Consider the following 20,535-nt stretch of genomic DNA (forward strand, 5'->3'; position numbering starts at 1 on the left):
CAGCGCAGCCCGCCGCTCCCCTCCTATCCTCTCCTTCTGTGTTTTATTTTTTTGTTTGGTTTGGGTTTTGTTTTTTTTTTTTGGTGTTGTTTTTTTTTTTCTCCCCTAAGTCTTGAAGTTGAGTTTTAGAGGCGACACGGCGGCTTCAGCCGATTTCTTCCCCTTCCTTTGCCTCCCCATGGATATGCACTGCAAGGCAGACCCCTTCTCAGCAATGCACCGTGAGTACTGGAGCCCGGCTCCTTCTGCTGCTCTCCCTCCTTCTCATCCCTCCATTCCTCCTTCCCCAACCATTCTTCCTCGCCTGATCCTCCTCCGGGTCCATCCCTTCCCCGCCAGCCTCTCCTCCCGCGGCCAAGCCCGGGCTCAGAGCCGCTCAGCAGGCAGGACGGGCACGGCCGGCCGCGGCGGCAGAGCCAGGGTCCCGGGCAGCCCCGGGCCCGGGGGGAACGGAGCTCCGTGCCAGGGGCGGGGCGGGGGCCAGGATCCCCAGCCCGGGGGGCAGGGGGCTGTGTGCGACCGTGCCTGCGCTGCGTGCCGTGTGTGTGCGAAAGAAAACACACACACACACCCCGAACCAGACCTCTCCTCCGCAAAGGCACTTTCCCCATCGCCCCTCAGACAACGCGAGTTCATTCCTACTCGCGTCAGCCCCGGGCTGGACCTGCACCCCCCGCCCCGCCGGGCGGGGGTCCCCCGACCCCCGCCGTGGCTCCGAGCCCCCGTTTGCCCCGCGGTCCGAGGCTGCTCGCGCTGACTCCGGGTTTCAGTGGCAGAGGGGAGACGCCGGTTTAAATCCACGGCGGGCTGGTCGGCGGCTCCGCGCCTCGGCCGGGCTTGGTGAAAGGCTGGGTTGCGGGGAAACAGGACAATTGTGTGGCCGGGAGATGTGGCGGCTTCGGAGGCTCCCGAGAAGCCACGGTCCCTCCTGGTTTATTTACCAGGTGCCCGGTGCGCATTTTAAATGTATTCCTGGCACAGAGGAAAGCGCATTCGTGATGTATTTTCACTTTAAAGAACCTTTCTATAATAGGGGAGCGAAGGAAAGCGAGAAGACCCCTTTACCAGGGACTGTAACAAGGCATTTTCAGGAATTTTAATTTCACCGCACGGAAGGAAAATAATTCCGAGATTTAAATTAAAGAGGAAGGAAAAAAAACCTACAACAACCAAAAACCAAAACCAAAACCGAATAGAAAGCCGAGACTGAGAGCATCTTGAGTCAGGAAATGAATAATTAAGAGCAATTTGTAACTTTTGACACCGAAACTTTTTGAGGACACGCCCTGACCCCTGCATAAAAACAAACCTAAAAGATGCAAAATGGAAATGCTTGAAGTTTGAAAAATTCCGATTTTGCCGTGAGAAGGGAGGCACAGAAATATAAACCCACGATCAGATCCCCAAACGTGGATGTAGGTAACTGTCTTCCTGTTTCCAAACCAGTGATTTCCAGGAAACATTGCTTAAAATGTAGCGTTTCATTTTCGAAGACCTTTAACAGCAAATGGTCTGTGCATTAGACATTATTTTTGGTTTCCAGCGTGCAGACGCGATGGCAGTCATTCCGCCTCCGGTGCGATCCGGAACATGTAGGCAGCCGAAAGAGGCGTTTCACTGCCGCTGGTTTTTTAAAAACTCCAGTGAGATTCGTGAACAATTCTGGCTCTCGATTATGAAAAATAAATAAAACCAATTGATTTGTTCCCTAAAGTGCATTTCTAGAGCTACAGACCTCCATATTAGTCAGCAATTAAAATACGTACGAGCGCGGGCTCCTGCCACACAGAGAGCAGAGCACGGGCTGTACGAACGCGGCACCGGCTGGTGTGTGTGCAGACGGCGGCACTTACACACGGATAAATACACGTAAATATCTTTACTGCTCTGATAGAAATAACCGAGGAAACCACGGGGCAGAGCAAAACAAACTTGTGTGAAAAATATCCGGGCTGCAATAATTTGAATTATTAATTTTTAATCTTTTTTGCATCTGTTGCCTTTTAATACTTTGTAATGCGAGTGATAAAAGGTGCTTTGAATTATTTATCATGGAGTTGCCGAAGAAATTGCTGTCTTGTAACTTTAGAGGCAACATGTGCAGAAGGGGTTCTGAACAATTGAAGAAAACGCAGAGCAACACATACCCGCGGGTTTTAGTGGAGGAAGATAAATACACCCCCCACAACCCACCCACCCCTTTCCACTCTGAAACCCCAAGTATGTTTTAAGAAAGACTAACAAAAGAATGCAACAAATAACCCCTGCTCATCGGGGAAGGGACGGGGAAGCCAGCCGGCGCCCTGGCCGAGGCGGCTGGGAGGGGGTATGTGGAGGTGTTACTGAAGGGGTGGGGGAGATAGAAAAAACTCTATTTGTGCGAAAGGGCTTGGATCGATCGCAGGGCAATGAGAGTTTCCACTAAGTTCAGAGCCAATAAGTCAGTGTCAGAAGCAGGGGAGAAAAAAAAACTCAGCGAAAATACAAACAGATCATTTTTCAGCAAACCGCAAAACGAACTAAGATCTCCTGGCGAGGAAGATACAGAAGGTTAGGGTTGTGTGAAAGGAAAGCTTTAATGCAGTGCGCGCTGCACAGCTATATCAGCTGGGCGCCGCGGACAGGGACGCGCAGGTAGCGCCCGCGGAGCCGGCAGCGCTGCTCGGCCCGGCCCGGCCCGGGCAGCCGCCCTCCGCCGCCGTGCTTCCCTTTATTCCCGTCACTCCCTTCCTCCTGCCCATGCTTAGCAGGTGCAGAGTTATTTCCCCCACAAGTTATTTCTCGAAATGGGGAAAGACAGATCGGGAAAAAGCGACTCTAGCAGTCCTATTTGAGAGAGAGCGGGTTTTTTGCCCGGAAAGGGGGGGGGGGGACACAGGGGAAAACGGAGCATTTTGAGTTCTCCCTGAATTAGACTTGTGTGGGGGAAAAAAAACCACCGGAACGTGCGAGTCGGTTAGATTAATTTTTTGTAACTGGAGGATTTTTCCTTCAAAGATCGAAAGCTGAGGACAGAGAGGGTCTGTCTGTTAACGAACACTGGCCGCGGGACAAAAAATATTTTCTTTCTCTCTCCTTCCTTCTCCCTATATTTCTTTCCCTTCCTCTTTTTCTCTCTGAATCCCTTCCACTCGCATCCGAAAATAACGGGAGAGGACGCGTTGCAGGGGGACACGCCGCGGGGTAAGGGAGGGCGGGGTTCGCCAGGAACTGTAATTGACAATGTGATAGAAAATCGTGGAAAGAAAATGAAAGGCGAGAGGAAAAGCCCAGGAGCAGAGAGAAGGGAACAGCGGCAGGGTCTGCCCGGCGCCGCTGAGCAGCTGAGCCCCGGAGTTGGGGAGCGCATCGCCCCCGAGCCCCGGGAGCGGAGCGGGCGCTGCCGCCGTGCCCCGCACAATGGCCCCGCCGAGCTGCCGCTCCGGCGTCCCGGGCGGGCACGGCGGGAGGGGGGTGGCCCGGGCCCGGGAGGGGAGGCGGCGTGCGGGGGGGAGAGTCCCCGGCCAGTCTCCGGCCCGGGAAATCCACGCTGCCTTCTCCTTCCTTCCCTGCTTTCCTCCTTTATCTTTCTTTCTTTCTTTCTTTCTTTCTTTTCTTTCTTTCTTCCTTTCTCCTCCTTCTTTCTCTCTCTCTTTTTCTTCTTTCGCTCTTTATCTTTTCTCTCTCATTCTCTTTCTCGTATTCTCCCCGTTCTTTCCTCCTCCTTTCCCTTTTTCTCCCTTTTCCTCTTCTTCTCTCTCTCCCTCACTTCTTGCTCCCCCCTCTCCACCCCCTGCCTTCACCTCCATCCATCTGTAGTGACTGGAGATTTTGCAGTGCAAGTGGCAAAGAATCCACGACTAACGGTGTGTTTCTGGTGTGCGTGGGTTGTTGTGTTTTTTTTATTTCTCTTTCCCCAGCAGGGCACGGGGGTGTGAACCAGCTCGGGGGGGTGTTTGTGAACGGCAGGCCCCTACCTGACGTGGTGAGACAAAGGATAGTGGAGCTGGCTCACCAGGGGGTGCGACCCTGTGACATTTCCCGGCAGCTGCGGGTCAGCCACGGTTGTGTCAGCAAGATCCTGGGCAGGTAAGGAAAGAGGCAGCTCCTTTTCCTCCCCTGGGACGGCAACGGTGCGTGTCCCCCCCCCCCCCCGCTCCGGTGTGACCTCCCGCCCCTGCGGGCTCTCCCCGCCGCCTCCCCGGAGAAGCCCAGGCCCCGCGGCTGAGCAGGGCCCCCTCCCCTGGCCGCACCGAGATGCCCCTCCCGCCTACCCCCGCCCCGGCGGGGTCTGGAAACTCCTGGGAAGACAAACAATTTCCGAGGGGAGGGCGGGAGAGAGAAGGGACTGGGGTGGGGGTGAGGAGGTGGAGGGAGAAAAAACGAAAGAACGACAAAAAACCACCCAACAACAAAAAGATCCCCAACTCACAACAATCCGTGAGCGGCCTTAGCAAATACACGGGTAAATAAACAAACAACGGCGCAAATAAATAAATAAATACCCACGGTAACCGATGGCCGCCAAACGGGATGTGAAAGACCCCCGGAGGCAAGGCGGGGGCCGGCCTGGCGCCCCTGCGTGCAGCTGTGCCCGGGTCAGAGCTGCGGCACCGGCGGCGGGGGCTGCCTCGCACGGGCACCCGCTTCCGAGTGCCCGAGGGGGTCAAACGGCGCCCCCGCCCCCACCGGCGCCCCGAGAGCCCGCCGGGTGCTGCGAGCCCGCACTGCCGGTGTCCCCGGCCCGTCTCCGCGGTCGGGGGGCTTCGCCTGCGGCTGGCCGCACCGCGGCGGGGGCTGCCGTTTTGTTTCCTGATGCCCGGGCCTGGAACGAGCGTGTGCGTGTCAGGCGGGCAGCGGGGAGGCAGCGGCGAGCCCAGCGCCCCCGGCACCTCACACACACAAAAAGAGGGAAAAAAATAAAATAAGGCGGGGGGGGGGGGGGGGGGCAGGAGAGCGGGAGCGAGCCCTGGAGAGAAGGAGGAGAAGGAAGCCCCCAGCCCCAGCCCCGGGAGGCCGCGCCATGCGGCACTCGAGCCGCCGCGCACCGGCACCGCGCACTGGCGGGCCGGGGCCGGGGGCCGCTCCGGGGGGCAGCCGGGCACTCGGGGGCGGCGGGGCCGTTCCGAGCACGGCAGGTCACTGACCGTCCTTTGTGCAGGTATTACGAGACGGGGAGCATCAAGCCCGGCGTGATCGGCGGCTCCAAACCCAAAGTGGCGACCCCCAAAGTAGTGGATAAAATCGCCGAGTACAAGAGACAAAACCCGACAATGTTCGCCTGGGAGATCCGGGACAGGCTACTGGCCGAGGGCATCTGCGACAACGACACGGTCCCCAGCGTCTCCTCCATAAACAGGTAAGCGCAACCCCGCAGCCCCGCTCGCGTCCCCGTCGCCTCTTTATGGCCCCATAGTCCCCCCCGAACGGCGCAGCCGGCCCAGTCCTTCCTGGGTCAGGTCAGACCCAGCCTGCTCCTGCCCCCCCGCCCGCAGCGGGACCCCGGCCCGGCCCGCCCCGCGGGGCTGCCCCGGGGCTGGCCGCTGCTCGCCGCGGGGCTGCAGCCTGCGCTGCCGCCCGGCCCGGGGCGGGCGCGCTGCGGCGGAGGCTGTAGGCTGCTCAGGCCGGCGGGGTGGCGGGCGGCGGGGCCGGGCTGTCCCCTGCCCCCCCCCAGCACCCCCTGCCCGGGGGTACGCGGCCGCCGGCCTTGCCGGGGCGTCAGGGCTCCGAGCCGCCGAGCCGCCGCCGTGCCCGCAGCCCCGCGCCGCGTCGCGCCGCGCCGGGGGAGGCTCCCCTCGCCCCCCGGTCCCCTCCTCACCGCTAGCCCGAAGGAACGGCCCCCACTTGCGGGGCGGCCCCTTCCCCGGCCGGGGAGCGCTGCGCCCTGCGACCCCCGCTCGGGCTGATCCCTGCCCTGGCCGCCGGCTGGGATCGATTCCGTAGTAGCGAAGGATCCCCCCATCTCCTCCCCCAGCTGCTAGGGCGCGACTCTTGTCGGCGGAGGGACTCAGGTCTCGGGTTTGAGGTGACAAAAATAACCGTATGACAGGCAAGGAAAAAGGATCGATGCAGGAGAAAAAGGCCGGTGATAGATGTGATCGAGTGCTGCCTGCGAGGCGCTCAGCCCGCTCACACGGCCGCGATCTGAGCGCGGCACACCCCGCACCCCGCGCTCCGCACCCCGCACCCGGCAGCGCGCAGCAGTCTTTGCATGCGGCAAAAGTAGTTCGCTGTTTTAGTGTAATGTACGTACAGATCCTGTGCCTATGCCCACAGACACACAACCTCTAGAGAGTGACACAGGGGTGTTGGCAGAGGTTACACACACAGCCACCAAACACCTTGCCGGCGGAGTAAGCACACATGACATTTTGCATGCAATCCCAAATATACAGTACTTCCCGCTCAAATAAACACACGTAGCATATATGTAAATATGCATGCAGGATTTCATAGTGTCTGCGCAGATAAAAACACACAAGTCAGTATATTGGCCCTTCTGATATATAACAAGTTTAGCTAGATTTTTTTTTTAAACCTGGTGTATTTATAGCAAGGGAAGCAAAAAATAAATAGCAAGGAAAATGCGGCGGTATTTTTTGTCTTGTGCTTTTCATGGCAGATTTATCAAAATATGTCTAATAACTCAGACTGTGTATTTCTAAATCTGGCATCCTATATAAATGGGTTTTAATATTTTGCAAATGATATGGAATTATCCCAAATCATCTTGAAAACAGCAGGTAGAATTAGCTAGTGGAATGTACCTTGGCTAAGAAAGATTCCCTCAGACACACTGTCTCTGTAATATACTGCTAGGCTACCCTAGGAAATTATCCCTGTGTGTGCCATCTGTATTAAAATGGTTATTAAGTTATGAACAGGGTAACATAATACTGATCGGCTAATTATACACCCTCCTAAAAAACCTCCAGGTCTCTGTTACTCTCTCAGTCAGGTATTGAAATAATAACAGTTTGACATTCAGACACCTTACAAAGGCAGCTGTGGAAGGACAGCCGGCTATCCCTGGGAGGAATTAAGCTGGTGGTACAGAAGTCCAGAGGAACGGCTGCGGGCTCTTGGAGGAATAGCCTAGACGGACCCGACACACTTGTATGCCCCGGTTAGCTCAGGGGATGTCAGCGTCCAAATGCCACTGAGGCCTCAGCCCCTCCTGCTGGACCTGCCGCCTGGTGTTGGGGTGCGATGTCCCAGGCAGAAGGCAGAGCGCCAGGTTTTGTTCCCATCTTTGCCACCAGTTTGCGGCAAGGCTTTGGGTGTTTTGCACCTCAGTTTCCCCACCATGGAAATGGAAAGTGATCCTTCTCAGAAGGCAATGGGAACAGATGTCAGTTAGATTGTGCTTATAAAATGCTTTGAGAAGGACAAGTGCTTTGTAGCCTCTAAGTATTATTATACTAAAAAGGCTCAGCTGTGACCCACCATGTTTGATTCATACTGTGATGGCATTTGATGTCTAGTCAGCAAGGTACAAGAGCATTTTGGTTTCACACAGTTCAGTCTTTCCCCATTCCTTTTAAATGTTCAGGCCTGACTTCCCATTGTTCACTGTTGTATGAGGCTCCCTAAAACCCACACCTGTGAGGAGGTGAGCCCATCGCACCACAGGACATAAAATTTGCAGGTCTGTGCTAGGCAAGAACAGGAGAGTGAACTGGGAAAAACTGCAGCTGAATGGGAAATAGTATGTAAGGGCCCAATCCTGGCGCCATGGAGAGTAGCTTAAGCTTCATCACTCCAGTGACTTTTGTGACTCCAGCTCACAAAACTCACAAAATGTAAAGATGGGACTAAGTTCACAATTTAAAGACACATTTTCCTTTCTCCCATTGCCAAAATACATGTGTAGAATCGGGTCAATCCTTTGTAACAGCACATCCCTTACCTGTGGTGCAATCACAAATCGGAATGAATCTAACACTCCGAGTCTCTGAGCACCTTCAGATAGATGACAATTTTAAAAGTTAACCTTCTAGAAATACCTGGCACCTTATTTTTGCAAAATGTGTTTTTTTTCCAAAGCAAAATCTGCATTGGCTCAGTGTCCAGAACTGTTAGAGCTACATCCACGAGCGCTTTAGTATCTTGAGACTATATGCGAGGCATTTACTGAAACAGAAGTTACCTAGGTCCCTGGATAGGCTGTGAGTAGTGCACTTAAAAACAGAGATCTCCTTGTACATGGAAAAAAATTACTTTTGGTTATTACAAGATTTTTCTGAAAATGTATTAATTACATTGTCTTTCCTTTCTTTCTGGGGATTAGTCTAACATTAACAAAGGCTTTTGGGTGAGAGACTACAAAGCAATGCAGTTTCAGTTCAATTTTAAAAGTCTCCCTTAAACATTTAAAAAATCTGTTTTCCATGATACCTGAATTCTCCGTGCCTACATTGCACTGATCTTTCAGTATTGCACTGAGAGTATCAGGACGCATTTGGGGCGACGTGTGTTGAGATTTATCAGAAACTTGTTCATACCAAACTCATGCAGATACAAACTCGGGTGAAAATCATGACTTAACTACCCTGTCAAGATTCAGGAAAAATATTAAAGTCTTCTGCTATGCAGTAATTTTCCTTTAATTATGGCAAAAAAGTCTAGAGCGTATACTAGTTAATAAGCAAGCACACCAGAACTGACAGGATCAAGACAGAGCAGTTATCTCTGCCGTGGGAGCCTTCCTGTTTCTGCTTCACACATTAGGTACTATACGGTATAAACCTATTGTGTATGTGTAGATACACACACACATACACACAAACATATATATATACATGCATATATGTAAACACACACACTTAGACACAGCGCACGTAACTGAGAAGCAGGCAAGTGATTAAGAAGCTCTTATTTCTTTGGTAAGCAATTAATGCTTACTTCAAATCACTCGAGCACCTTGCTTCTTGAGCACCCTGCCAGCCTGAAGTTTTCCATCTATCATATGATGACAAACGAGTTACCTTTGGTCACTTTGGGTTAGAATATTTTGACCAGACTTAGGCACTGCTGTAAGCCTTGTGGCGGTCTCCTAAGTGTGAACTTGGAGGCAGATATTAATGAGAAATTTTCCTTTGTTTTGCGGCATGTACAGTTAGCCTCAGAACACAGGTTTCATGAGATAATGATCACCCTAGAATCTGAATTACACAGTGTACTTCAGTAGGAACAGGATGGAACACATCACGGACACACGTTCACAGTGATGCAGCAAGTGATGCAATGGGCACCGTAGTTTATGCGTTATTTTCTGCTTCTGTTAAATTAGTGAATTCCTTACAGGAATTCCTTACAGGTCCAGAAAGGCAAAGCAAAACAACTCCCCCCACAATCTGTTCCTCTCTCCCAGCTCTCTTGCAGCTGGGTTCAGGATTAGGGACTCCCCCTTAGCCCTTAGCCAGGGAATGCTGAATCCGAAGCATTACGGAGTTCCGTCAGCCTTCTGGATATGCCTTGGGCCCTGAGCTCCTGAGAGCAGACCTAACTAATACCCCATGGCAGAGAACAGAGTTTAGCAGACATATTATCTCAGTCAAGCCATTAGATGTTTTTTCAGTCGTCTCTTAGGTATTGGGTAGATGTTAATTCCCAGTGTTAAGCGTTTGGTTTGGGGAGATGTCTCTTGTTTCATTATACAACAATTGGCTAATAATTCCTAGTTAAAGTTTCCAATAATGATGCGCTTTTTAAAAACACATATGGAAAGACACAGACATTGATTCAGGTTATAATGACCAGTGAAATACATGCGTACACTGAAATATTATTGAGCATGTGGCCAATTTCAGTGGCTGTGGGCAGGCCTGTAGTTTAGACCAAAGAATGGCATATTAGGAGATCAGATTTCTCTTACCAGTTCTTCCATTAACTTCCCAGTTGATCTGGGGCAGGTCACACGGACTCCTTATGAGGCTGCTTTGCCATCTGTAAAATGAAAATAACAGTATTTAGCTACCTTTCTAAAACTCATTGTGACCCTTCACTGAAAATGCCCATGGAGTTACACGCGTAACGAGAAAAGGTTCAAAACTGAAGCTAGGTTGTTTTACACCAGCTGAGGCTTTAGCCCACGCAAGGGAGACAGAATTGAACAGAATCTTGATTGAGGTAAATGTAACATCTCAAGACAAACAACCGAGTCTGGCAAAAGGCAGGTGTATTAGGGCAGGGGCTGTGTCATATGCGGAAGAAATCAATGTTATGCAAGCTGAGCTTTCTGAGTCACTCTTGCTGGCCTCGCTTGAGAATTTCCCCAAAGGACACCCTGGACAAAGTCATTGGTGGATCTCTCCCTGCCTTTCCCACCAAACAAATCTGGAATCCTTGGAGGACAGGTAATAAGTCTAGGGAGATGCTGGAAGAGTACAGAGTATCTCTATAGTGGCAGTTTGTTCATAGTGACCAAAAGCAGCAACCACTGCATGGCCTGCAGTGAACACGGGAGAAATTGCAGTTTTAACCAGCAGGTGTGTGTGTGTGTGTCACACAAACCTCTCACCACCACCAGTATTTAGTAGCCACAAGTCAGTTTTCTCAATAGAGAGGGCAAGGATTAGACTGGCCATGTAGATGGGATTAGCCTCCGACTGGCAGTGTGTTGGCGCAAGGCAGGGGTGAAGGAAGCTTGCCTGGCAGTACCTGACAGAGCTCACCAGCTCTCATAAGCTGGCACTTCTTAGGGCGCACAGAAGGAGCTCGGGATCCTAGCAGGCATCCTCTCCCTTGGTGGATGCCGAGCCTCAGGTTTCCATGGGATTTCCTGCATCAGGGCATGCCCTCAAGGCAGAAGACTTCTTACGGCCAACTGCTTTCAGCTGAGCAAAGGAAGCGATTGGGTCACACAGGGCTTCATTACAGGGAATATACTCCTTTAAATTCAGATTCTTTTCCATCAGACACAAACCTGGTATTATCTTCTTTTTATCATTGCAAATAAAGGACAGGCTCATAAAGCAGAGGTTACAGACAATGTTACTGCAGCTGAAAGAGTAAATGAATGCTCATAGCATTTCTCTTTGTCTTATTCCTCATATCTGGCCACTGGAATGTTGTATGGTGGGAACCACAATAAGCTAGCCGCATTTTTTCTAATTTTCATATTGCGGAGATATTAGCTCAACAGAGGTGGTTTAGCAAGTAAAACTGATTGTGCCTGGGAAGTTTTCAGCTCCCTGTTTTGTGAATCTTGAAGTTCAGAACCACATTGGTCCCTTTATCACCTAAAAATCCCCGCCCTTCCTTTTTGTATAGATGTACAGAAAGCCTGATTTTTTGTTGGAAGTTTTTTCAAGTTTTTGCATCTAGTGAAAGATTGCTACATTCTGCCATAGAGGTAGCTGCATTTCAGTGCTGGGTGAGTGAGTCCTATGGAGCTAAACCTCATTTACCAGAATCACTATTATGTGAAAAAACTCATTTGACTTTGGGAGAAAAGAGGAGAAAATATAAGTAGCTTGGCCAAGCAATGACGAAGTGGTGAGAACAATACAGTGATCTGAAGGGCACAGTCCCTCCAACAGAAAAGGAATTATTCACATTTAAACAAAGCAGTATAGCCAGGAACGAAGGGAGGCAAACAAGAAAGGAGACATTTAAATGGTAGCAGAAGGTATCGCCTGATAGGGAGGTCCATTAAGTTGTGGAATTGCATCCTATAGGAATTCCTGATTTCTTGGAATGTATATAACTAGACAGCGTTAATAACAAGCAAACACAGAATAACAAATAATCTTGTGTTGGCTAAAGAGATAGATAATGCTCTAGCAGGCCAGCTGGACCCTTTATGATATGATGACATGCTGCATACAAAACAAAGTCGTGTTTTCAGCCGTATATCAAATATCCCAGAAAACCCGTCTCTGATCCTAAAGCCCGTTCAAACAAAAGATTTCCATACTACCTGAATAAAAAGATACGACTTCAAAACTGTTGAATAAGGCTGAGATTCACTTAGATTCCATGGTCTTTAATTAAGGCATGTTGAAATGCAAATGGAGTTTAGGCTTTCTACTTACAATCAGCAAAATATTTAGGGATCCCACTTAATGAAAAGGTAGAGACTTCCAAAAGCATTTGTTATTGGCCTGACATGCGTGCAGCTAACTAAGGCTTTAGGAAATCCCATCTGTGTGTAGATGGCTCTGGTGATGATTAGAAAGGTTTGAGTTTTTCTCCCAAACAATCATTCTTTAAACTGAGAGCTAATGGGAATGAGGACTTTTCCACTGCAATCCCAGTTAATCTATTGGAGCCTATACATGCATGGCCGTATTTACCAGTCCCAACTGTTTAAAAATGCACAGCCTAAACCATGCAGTTGGCATAAAAATCATGAGTATGTGTAATACAACATGGGGATGGTTTTACTTGTTTTCTCTTTTCTACCCTATATTTTAAATGGATTTGGGTATCTGACTCCCATTAAACAACTTTAAAAACACCTTTGGAGAGCCAACAGGCCCCTGTACAAGTGCCCGCAAGCATTGGAAGCACACTTTATTAAATGAGAACTGAAATTCTCATGCTATCACTTGACTAGAGGAGCTGGAAAACCCACAACAAACACCGTTAGGCTTGTGATGAAATACTAGACAGTATGATATTCAGTGCTAGCCTCCAATTTTCTCTAGTGCCAGTAACTGAGAGCTGATTTTGTAGCACTTATATGGCTATCTACCCAGCTGAAAATCACAAATCTAATCACTTGGTTTCCAAACTCCTCAGAGTGCACTTACAAATATTCATTTCCAATCAATTTGCACCTGCTAATATTTCTCAACGCTCACATGCGATGACAGAGTCAGAAGCAATGCCGGTTCTTACTGTTTCTATTGCAATGGCATAAAGAGGCTCTGTGCATAGATCACAGCCCACCGCCCACCATCCAAAACAGGCACAGCGTAAACAGGAATTTCTTTCGAGAGGTTCTTTTAGAAAATCAGTATATACACACGTCTGTCTTTACACCCTCCCCTTAGCTTTGACGAGGCTTGTAATTCAGACAGTCCTCAAGGTTTCAGGGATCCTGAAACAAACATCTTTGTTATAGGAAATAAGATATCTGGCCACGGCTCACCCACCGAGCCTGAGTCTAGGTAAAAAGGCAGAGCAAAACTGGAGAGTCCTCTTCTTCAGGCTCACAGCTGATGAGACGGAGGCTGAGCACTAGCTAGGCTGCAACTGCCTCCCCCTCTTCCCTGATAAGTAGGCATATAAATAAATAAATAAACGGCATCCTAACTGCACTGAGAACTCAATAAAACAATCACATCAAATATGAGGAGGTATAAATCTCATGTCTGCACAGGTAACCCACTCAATTGCTTTTATTATGGCTCAGCCTGACTCCATTTATTACCATCCGTGGTCTGGGTGAAGGATGTTTGCATGGAGGGTGGTCTCCTGGTGAAATCCTATCCCTGGAGCAGTGACAATCAACCCATACAGAGGTGGATTTTGGTGGGGAGACCAAAGGCAGATCCATCTGTCTGCATGAAAACCAATCAATAACCCTGTAACTAGACCCCTTGTCACTGGGAAATGGACAACAATAGTTCAATCCTGGAGCCATAGGAGAAGAATAGCTGTGGTTGGGGTGTGAGGAATGACAGGATGTATGCATGAAGTGTTTGAGACATACGGACAGAGTATGTCTGTCCATACAGATACTGAGGAGAAATGACAGGATAGGCGGAGAGCAGCGAGTACATTTATATATATATTTTTTTATATATATATATGTAAGGCAAATTTGAAACGCTGATGTGTTCAAAGGTGGGTATGGCAAAGCAAAAAGCAGAGTTATACTGTGTTTTTTTACAGGACATTTATATGGGGACTGTGAGTGTGATGCAGGTACCTTTGGTGGCACGCACCTGCTGGTTGGATACTACCTATGAGTATATTGGCATACGGCAGGGAACATGGATCTCTGGGCAGGCACACAGTCAGGGACACAAAATGCTGGTAGGCTAAAGGAAGCATATGCGGGAGTTTGATGTGGCCGGGGAAGGATATTCCTTTGTCCTCTGTCTGGCTTGGGATTTATGTGTGTACTAGTTTTGACAGAGAGGAGGAAGAGTGATGTGCCTAAAGCCTGAGCTAACGGACTGTGAGTTCACAGATAAGCTTCCCAGAAAATACTACGTATGAAACATTTACCCAAACCTCACTGTTAAATGAGGAAGGGAAATTCTGGAGGCTTATTTCTGCCTGTACAAAACACAGAAATAGGACATTTCTTGCTGCTGTCATTCCCTAGCTCTGCAGTTCCTGTAGTGTTTCTAAAATCTGCAGAGTGTATTGTTCCCCAGGCTTCTAGCAACTCCCCCAACACAGGCACACATGCATACGCACACAGATATGCTGGAGTTGGCCTCTATTAATTGTCCTCTCTTGGGGGCCAATTTAGTTTTTATTCCTTCGGCTCCATTTTGAACAGTTCCTCCTCTGCCAAGGTAGGCATGCTCCCCTCTCGGCAGGGTCCAAGGCACAGGGTTAAATGTCCATCTCTGGTTGGGAGGCAAATTGCATCAAGAATAGCAATCAGCTCTGCCCAAAATGCCCATCACTGTATTGCAGTTCAGAGGGGAGGTATCCATATTTTTCAAGGCAGATTGATGTCTGTTCGTTAATTTACAAAAGGAAAAGCAGAGACTGTGACCAATTGACAGGGTCACAGAAGAAACCCTCACGTATCTGTCAGACAGGATACCCTCTAGTTTCAGGGTAGTTTGGATGGTTCTGGCAACAATAATAGTACCCATTTCTTTGGTCAGGAAGGGTTAATATACCAGCCCTTTGACTCTTGAACTAGTCCTCATTTTCTTCAAGCTGGGCTGAGATACAGGGCAATGTCGTTACTCGGCTGCCCATTTTCAAGCTCTCACTTTAAAATTGTAATGGAGTCTTTGGGCACTAACATTTGGGCACTTCCTAAAGGGACTGTTGCCTTTCAACATACTCGTGTTTCTCTAAAAATTCTTTTAAGAACAATTTTTGGTCACTACCTTTAAAAAGGAAGACCACAGCACCATGTAGCTATGTAATAGTGCTTGCTGTTAATATTCGCCTATGTTTAAGACCTTTCTTGGTTGTCTAAATTTAGACTCTCGAGCTTGAAAAATTACACATTTATACATAAATTATACATGCACAAAAATACATATACACTTATTTATAAAATCAATATGGAAGACAGAAGGTGTAGAAAGGAAGAGGAAAGGAAGGAATAGTATTTCTGAAGAAAAAGACATCATGTTTGCATACTGAGCACATAGGGGAAGGGTATTTCTGGGACATGCTATGTACAAATGGGCCAAGGCTGTGCAAGCAGAAGTAGAGTGGAAAATGTGCAATGTCACAAATTCCCTCTCCCTGTGGAACAAACAGTAAATTTAGAGTTTTAAAGAGCCAATGTTTGTGGTGCTGTCTCTGGCAGACAGACGGCCACAACACAAAGCTCCCACAGCAGGTGGAGAGCACAGCTGGGTGGGGTTGGTGGAGGAAAAGGCAAGAGATAAGGATGGAGTGAAAGGCTAAGGCAGATGTGACTTGGATTGGGTCAAAACCAGACCTGCTGTAGTTTCAGAGAAGGCAGTCTTGGCCACTGGGCCAAACAAGATGCAGAGTCACCCAGTACCGGCATCCAACTCCCTTACGTGGCTTTAACAGTTTCAGGCTACGTGTGTGCCTGAGTGGGGAGTCTGTGTGTATGGAGGCAACCAGGATGGGGACAGAGTAAGTGTATCTGGCTGTGTATTCCTGTGAGGTGCGCAAGCTGGAGAGCAGGGAGGAGCTGCATGGGTGAGTTTGTGTGCTTGCACGTGAGACAGCATGTGTAAATTGTAAAAAGATGACTGCTGTGATTCTAACCCCCTTTTGAGGATTACATGAATTTTTGTGACCTGCAAATGTTTTACGAAAAATACATGCCTATGGGTGACCCCCCATCCCCATGGGTCTTGGTGTCCAGCAGATGAAACTGGCAGGGCTGGTGGCACAGGGAGACATGAAATGAAGGGAGTATGGCCCATTTCAGGAATTGCCCCTGGCCCAGTGAAAGGCAGGAGATAAAGCGATCCTAGGGAACAGTCTTTAGAAGACTGCAACAGGAAGGTGCCTGCCCTGTAAATGAGGCCTTTGTACTGCTCAGAGCACCACCTTTCCAAAACGAAAGCACCTTCTGCACCATTTGAATGTGCTCCTAGATCATTCTGTGCACGGTGAGGTAATCTGATCATGGAAACCTGGGTGCATTTGTGCAGATAGACCGCCGAGTCTCTATTGTTCCACCAGACAATCTTCTCTGTAATGGATATTTGGGTGAGACATGCCCTATACCCCATGACATGTGTACAAGGAGGAGCGTGGGCATATCACTAGGGCAACATGTCCAGCTGGGAGTATAGACTTATAGCCAGTAGGTATTACTGGTCTGCGTGAGAACTAAGAATAGTCTTAGCCATGGAAACAACGTCATAATCCTGCAGTTACACGCAGGGAGTCGTAGGGGCAAGAAAAGGCGTGGTAATACGCATCTTGGGAAGCCCATCTGGTTTCATGGGGCTCTGCACAGGATGCTGTGTGACTGCTTCCCATGGCAAGGCAGCCATGTGAACGCACTGATGAACCGTGGCTGTGAACAAATGCACGGGGGGGTCCTAGCAGTGCTCACTTCTTTGTCAGCAGTCCTTTTGGGCAGACCTGGGCATAAGGTGCTATGGCAGCCAGACCACCAACATGCTGAGGAGAACGCAGCGGGCAAGATGGGCAGTGCCAGTTACACAAGTGCGTGCGAGTGTGCGTACAGCAGAGTGGCGTCTGCTGAGGCGTGTGACCGCAGAAGGCGTATGGCAGGGCAGATACACGTATACATGGAGATGTCATGTACAAATGTGGGGACACGTGCCTGCTGGGGGTGCCTTGTGCATCTGAGGGTACAAGGGGCGCCTAAGGCACAATGTATTTGTCAGGGAGTGGATCTGTGCTAGTTTGTCGATAGGTGATGCAAGAAGGGGATACCTGGGGATAGTGGGGGCAGAGGGGGTTATGCTAAAGGAGATATTTCTAATGATAGCCATAGTTTAATGCACTGGACTCTGCCCTCCTCTCCTCTCCCCTCCCCTCACACTCTTCTCCTCATTACCCAGGTTATCTTGTTTGGGTTAAGAGGCCAATTTCAACAGACTATAATTGAAGAGTGAAGAGAATCTGATAAGATAAGGAAGGGACATCATTCCTCAAGGGATCAATAGAGGTTTCATGTTCCTCCTTCCCCTGCTGTGTCCCTAACACGCTAACACTCTGTGTCCGTGGGCCTGGTTTATTTGCTTTGCTTGTCTGCAAGCCTGGAAAGGAAGCGTGGGAGAGGGGTGGGGGGTGGCTGTAGCCCCTGTCTGTCACACAGACAGAGCAGAGGAGGGGGCATAAGAAAGGGACAATGGAGAAGTCGGAGGCAATAGGAGCCAGGAGGAGGCAGGGAGGTGTCAAGCCTGATGCCCTCCTGGCTCTGGCAGGGGCACGGCTTGCAAGGGAGGTGTTCACCTTTGGCCTTTTATCTCAGCGGTGTGTGCTGCAAGGGAAGGATACTGATAAGTTGTCTAGATTTAGACTTGCTTTTCCTAGTGTCCCCACGCAGACAAACTCAAAGCTTTTTATAAGTACTCAGGGGGCAACCTCTCAGGGCCCCTCAGGGTGAGGGAGGAATAATTACCCCTACCACAAGGAGGGCTGGTAGCTGCTCCTGATTAGGTTTATGTTAGGATCCGAGGCTCAGGCTTGATGGCCTCAGTATCTCACAAGCCATTCTTAGCAGTTTTTTGGACCAAGCCAGCATAAGCAGATCCTCCTAAGAAACGTGGAGTTGCCTCAGCAGTGGATACAGGTCCCCTCAGGGCAGGGCTGCCAGGGCTCCTGCACCCCTGGGCAGGAAGGTGCCCTTGCACAAGCCGCATGAGACCCATGTGCACCGGCAGCCGGGGCAGCCAGGGCAGTGCAGGGCAGTGCCTCCAGGAGACCCAGCCTCTCGCATCAGGCGAGCACTGTGGGCGCTCCCCCATCCCCATGACCAGTGTAGGGATGCTCGGGCACGGGGAGGCAAGCGGAGAGGTCAGCACAGTGCAGGAATCGATCCAGATCCCATACACCAGGGCCGGGCAAGTTTCTGGAGAGCTTGAGACACGGAGGGGTCTGGGGCTGAGATATCTTCTTCCAGCTGATTTCTCTTTTATTTTTAACACCCAGAGAAACAGATGCTGAGAGCAAGTCAGTCATGCAGTGAGCATGTGGCAGAGTTGGGAATACAACCCAGATCCCCTGACTCCCAACCTCAGGCTTTAACCACTAGACCATGCTTCCCTCTAAGCCACCTTGAACTTTCCTCGGTGAGGATGGGGGCTACTAAGCCTCTGTGGGCTGCAGTTTACCAAGCTGTCAGGAGTGTGCTCACTGGACCGCCTCACCAGAGACAGCCTTCCTCACGCATGCTAAAAAAGTTGAAAAGAAATTCATTTCATGGACGGTGGCTGCTTAAAAAAGGCGATTCCAGCATATGTATGTGATAAATGTTAACTGTGCATTAATCGCATTAAAGAGGACCCTATAAACTTTTCATTTCTAATTAAATTCTGGCCGGTGATTCTGGCGAAGCCAGCACACTCCGGGCCTTTGTTTATGTGGAAAATTAAAATGCAAATACAATGGAATTTATTTCCATTACTAGAGTGATATGCTGGGCTCCTCTGTTTAACAGCCTCCAATTATTTTCAAACAGGTCTCTCTCCCCCTCCCCTCCCCCCTCTCTCCCTTCCTCACTCCCTCATTTTTTTCCTCCCCCTATTACCCTGATGCTGCTACCCAGTGTGAGGGGTGGAAGCTGGTAAAGCAGTGGGTGGGCTAAGGATGGTGTCATCTGTTCAAGGTCAAATGCAGGCAGGAATACAGAGGAGGAAGGGGGAAAAAGACTGGGAGAGCACAAACAAGCAGGCAGGTGAAGTAACAAGACTTGAGGTAATGCAAGGAGGAGTAAGGAGTTACCTGTTAGCAACCTCACTGAAAAATAAAAGCTAAACTCACTGGCTTGCCATATCCCAGCCATATAGATGACCTGACTGAGAGAGCTCACAGGTCTTTCCCCGATGGGATATTTTGGTGAGAGGGTGCAGCTGAGAGCTCTCTCTAGAAGTTTCCTGGATCTTTCACAGCCTTTTTCATAGACTTTGTCTGGATGTGGCTGCTGCTGGGCCAAATCCTGATGGCTGAGGAAGCACAGAACAGGCCCAATGCCAGACACATTGCCTGCACAGAGCAAATAAATCCACGCGGCAATGACACATAATCATCAGCTGAAAAATAACTGAACTTTCTTGTTCATTTCCAAGGGACCAAATGTGGCTACACAGTCTTAGGGCATTAGTGCACAATATCCACACAAGTCAGAAGCCATTGCACAAACCCAGAGATTCATCATACATTTAAAATGTCTTAACATATATATTTACTGCTAAACGCTGCTGACATAGAATCCCATTCTTTCTTACATATATAAGAGACCCAGGTCAGCTCAGACATGGAACACTGCCAGGCAGTCATGCACAGATCAGAGGCATCTGCTAACTGACACGGATGCCCTTCTATGCATTAATACAGAAAGTCACGCAAGAAGACCCTTGCAAAGGCAAGTCTTCATTGTAGACATATGTAGTTGTTTGTAGATCCCATCACAGGCTCAGTCAAATCTATTTGAAACTGCACAGTATAGTCTTGCATATATTTGTGAAGAAACCTAGGATATGGAGACGTCGAAAAATGTAACTGAAAAGCCTTAGCAAAACCCCTGCGTGCACCAGAAGGCGCACACACCTGTAAGCGCATTCACACAGCCGTAGAAATACGCTGACACACACAGACACATGGTTATTCACAAGCAAGTGGCCGCAGACCTTGAAGCGTGCAGCTGAGAACCGGCCACACGTGCCACCCTAAGTGTCACACACGCGCGGGCAGCGCACCCTAGGCACACCCCGCTGGCAGGGAGAGCTCGGGAGCCAAAGGGATACTCTTTTAGTGCATGTGAGCATCTTAAGGAATCACCTAGTGTAAATGATCCTGCCCCAGCTGAGACAGGGAAACAGGAGAAGGACACATTCACTTACAACACTGAAAAGAGGCCATTACCCAGTCAAACAACCCAATCCCTGACATCATTATTCAATACACAGGAGCCCTGAAATGCACACTAACTCAATCACAGAGACACACGATTACAAAATAATACTGATGGAATCAATGAGACAGACATGCGGTCATACAAAGCGCACCCACCCCGGTGTTAATACACAGTAACAGCCACCCAACAGGCGAATACAAAACAGCCATTCACCACCACAATGGCAAAACACGGCCGTTCTCAAAGGAGACTCAAAACTCTGGCAACAACCCCCACCCTCAGCAGAGGGGGCTTAGAGCAGCACTGGGGGTGTGGGCAAAACCCGGCTGCTGTCAGCCTAAAGAGTAACAAATAGTCACAGCCTC

At 49.5% G+C, this 20,535-nt stretch overlaps 1 protein-coding gene across 1 annotated transcript in view; it reads left to right on the forward strand.

Moving 5' to 3' along the window:
* PAX2 (paired box 2) overlaps positions 1-20,535 on the forward strand; it is a 124,926-nt gene that overhangs the window by 37,229 nt on the left and 67,162 nt on the right. The window contains exons 2-4 of the mRNA XM_055793641.1: positions 111-221; positions 3,900-4,068; positions 5,141-5,338. Coding sequence (XP_055649616.1) covers positions 111-221; positions 3,900-4,068; positions 5,141-5,338 — 478 coding nt within the window. The remainder of the gene's footprint in view (positions 1-110; positions 222-3,899; positions 4,069-5,140; positions 5,339-20,535) is intronic.

Source organism: Falco peregrinus, chromosome 1 (genome assembly GCF_023634155.1).
Source record: "Falco peregrinus isolate bFalPer1 chromosome 1, bFalPer1.pri, whole genome shotgun sequence".
NCBI classification, from domain to species: Eukaryota; Metazoa; Chordata; class Aves; order Falconiformes; family Falconidae; genus Falco; species Falco peregrinus.